The 1,932-nt window shown below is 51.8% G+C and overlaps 1 protein-coding gene across 1 annotated transcript in view; it reads right to left on the reverse strand.

Moving 5' to 3' along the window:
• Lhx4 (LIM homeobox 4) overlaps positions 1 to 1,932 on the reverse strand; it is a 45,417-nt gene that overhangs the window by 25,515 nt on the left and 17,970 nt on the right. The window contains exon 2 of the mRNA XM_013015614.1: positions 312 to 483. Coding sequence (XP_012871068.1) covers positions 312 to 483 — 172 coding nt within the window. The remainder of the gene's footprint in view (positions 1 to 311; positions 484 to 1,932) is intronic.

Raw genomic sequence — 1,932 nt, forward strand, 5'->3', positions numbered from 1 at the left:
GAGGAGGAGGAGGAGGAGGAGGAGGAGGAGGAGGAGGAGGAGGAGGAAGAGGAGGAGGAGGAAGAGGAAGAAGAATTTGCAGAGATTCTCTGCCCCCACCCCCTTAGCGGGTCTCTTTCCCTCGCTTGCTGTCTGCAGCGCTCAAGTGAGACTGAGACACCGGCCTTCAGGGGGTAATGGGGGTGATAGGAACATCCTGTCATCACCAGGATTCACTCACCCCCTATGGAGGCCAAGGGGCCCCACTTCCTCACTGTCTACTACTTAGGGAGAGGCCAAGGCAGCCAGGGACATGCCATGACTCCACTCACTTGAAGAAATCCTCCTTGCAGTAGACGCTCCCGGCCCTGGAGAAGCACCTGTCAGCCAGCTGCATCTGGCAGTCTGCACACTTGAGGCAGGAGCTGTGCCAGTGTCTGTCCAGAACCTTCAGGATGAACTTGTCCAGGATGTGCTGGCTGCAGCCAGCGCACTGAGGGATCTCTGCGGGAGAGAAGAGAGACACGGTGTGAACCTTCCACACTGTCCTGCTGACCAGTCCAGGCCCTTCCCATTCTGCCTGGGGTGGGAATAGACAGGACCAGGCACCCCAGCTACCACAGCTTCGCTCCCGGGTGAAAGCTGTGCTGGAAACATCAGCCCCACAAAGGGAACTCTGCGTCAGCCTGGACTGAGGCCATTTGCCCTTAAAAGCAAGTGACAAACTTGGGGTGGGGGTGGGTGGAGCAAAGTCAAGGGCTCAAGGTTTTTATGAAGTGCAACAGATGATCAGCTTCATCAATATCCCTTCCTTAGGACTCTTTCTGCCTGTGCTACAGACAGGAAAGCTACACTCTAATTTCCCAATTCCCTTGCAGTCTAACTGTGGCTGAGAGTCCACCGATCAGATGCACTTAGTGATTGCTTAATGCACAAAGAAGGGACAGCAGAGGGGGAGGGGCCGACTCCCATCTACTGCTGTGGACCCTGCACAGGTGATGAGGTGCTGGGTTGAAATGTCCTGACCAGCTGTGGCAAAGTCAGTGGAATTGAGGAGGGGGATGGAGGAGGTGTGTGCTGGGTGGAGTTATTCCTGGAACTCATCTAGAGGTGGCGCCACGAAGTTGGAAAAAAAAAAAAACCCTCCTCATCATCTAGCAACAGAGCACTTTCCACTTCAGTAGTGAAAAGGGGTTCTGTTATCTCTCACTGCCCAGCCCCCCACCCCCATTCCTGACCTAGGTGATTTCTTCAACAAGTCTGTCCCTCTGACATTCATCTTTTATCAAGGACTTTTATGCAAGTTTGATAGTATCTTAGCTCACTGAATATTTCAAACCTCTACAAAATAGGATTCGATGGTTAGATAAACAAACAGTGCCAGAGTCTCTAGTTTTTTGTTTTTCTATATTCCAACCACACTTAAACACACACATGGAAAAGGTAACAAATACTACGACCCAAAGCGGGGAAGTGTGCAAGCTCTAGATGCCTAGAATATCCTGATGGCAGAGTACACATGGGGTTCTCCAGATCTGTTATACCTTGGTAATTGTGAGGAAGGAAGGAAGGAAGGAAGGAAGGAAGGAGGAAGGAAGGAAGGAAGGAAGGAAGGAGGAAGGAAGGAAGGAAGGAAGGAAGGAGGGAAGGAGCAGAGGGCAATCTGACCTCAGAATCCACATCTTACCCTATGTCCTACGTCTCCCCTTACTAAAAATAGACATTGCAGTAGGGCGCAGGTGGCTCACACCTGTAATCCTAGCTACTCAGGAGGCTGAGATCTGAGGATCACGGTTCAAAGCCAGCCTGGGCAGAAAAGTTCGTGAGACTCTGATCTCCAATAAACCACTAGAAAACCGGAAGTGGCGCAGTGGCTCAAGAGGTAAAGCGTTCGCCTTGTGCTGAAGAGTGCAGGGACAGTGCCCAGGCCCAGAGTTCAAGCCCCATGACCGA

This window comes from Dipodomys ordii, unplaced genomic scaffold (genome assembly GCF_000151885.1).
Source record: "Dipodomys ordii isolate 6190 unplaced genomic scaffold, Dord_2.0 Scaffold27, whole genome shotgun sequence".
In the NCBI taxonomy this organism is placed as follows: Eukaryota; Metazoa; Chordata; class Mammalia; order Rodentia; family Heteromyidae; genus Dipodomys; species Dipodomys ordii.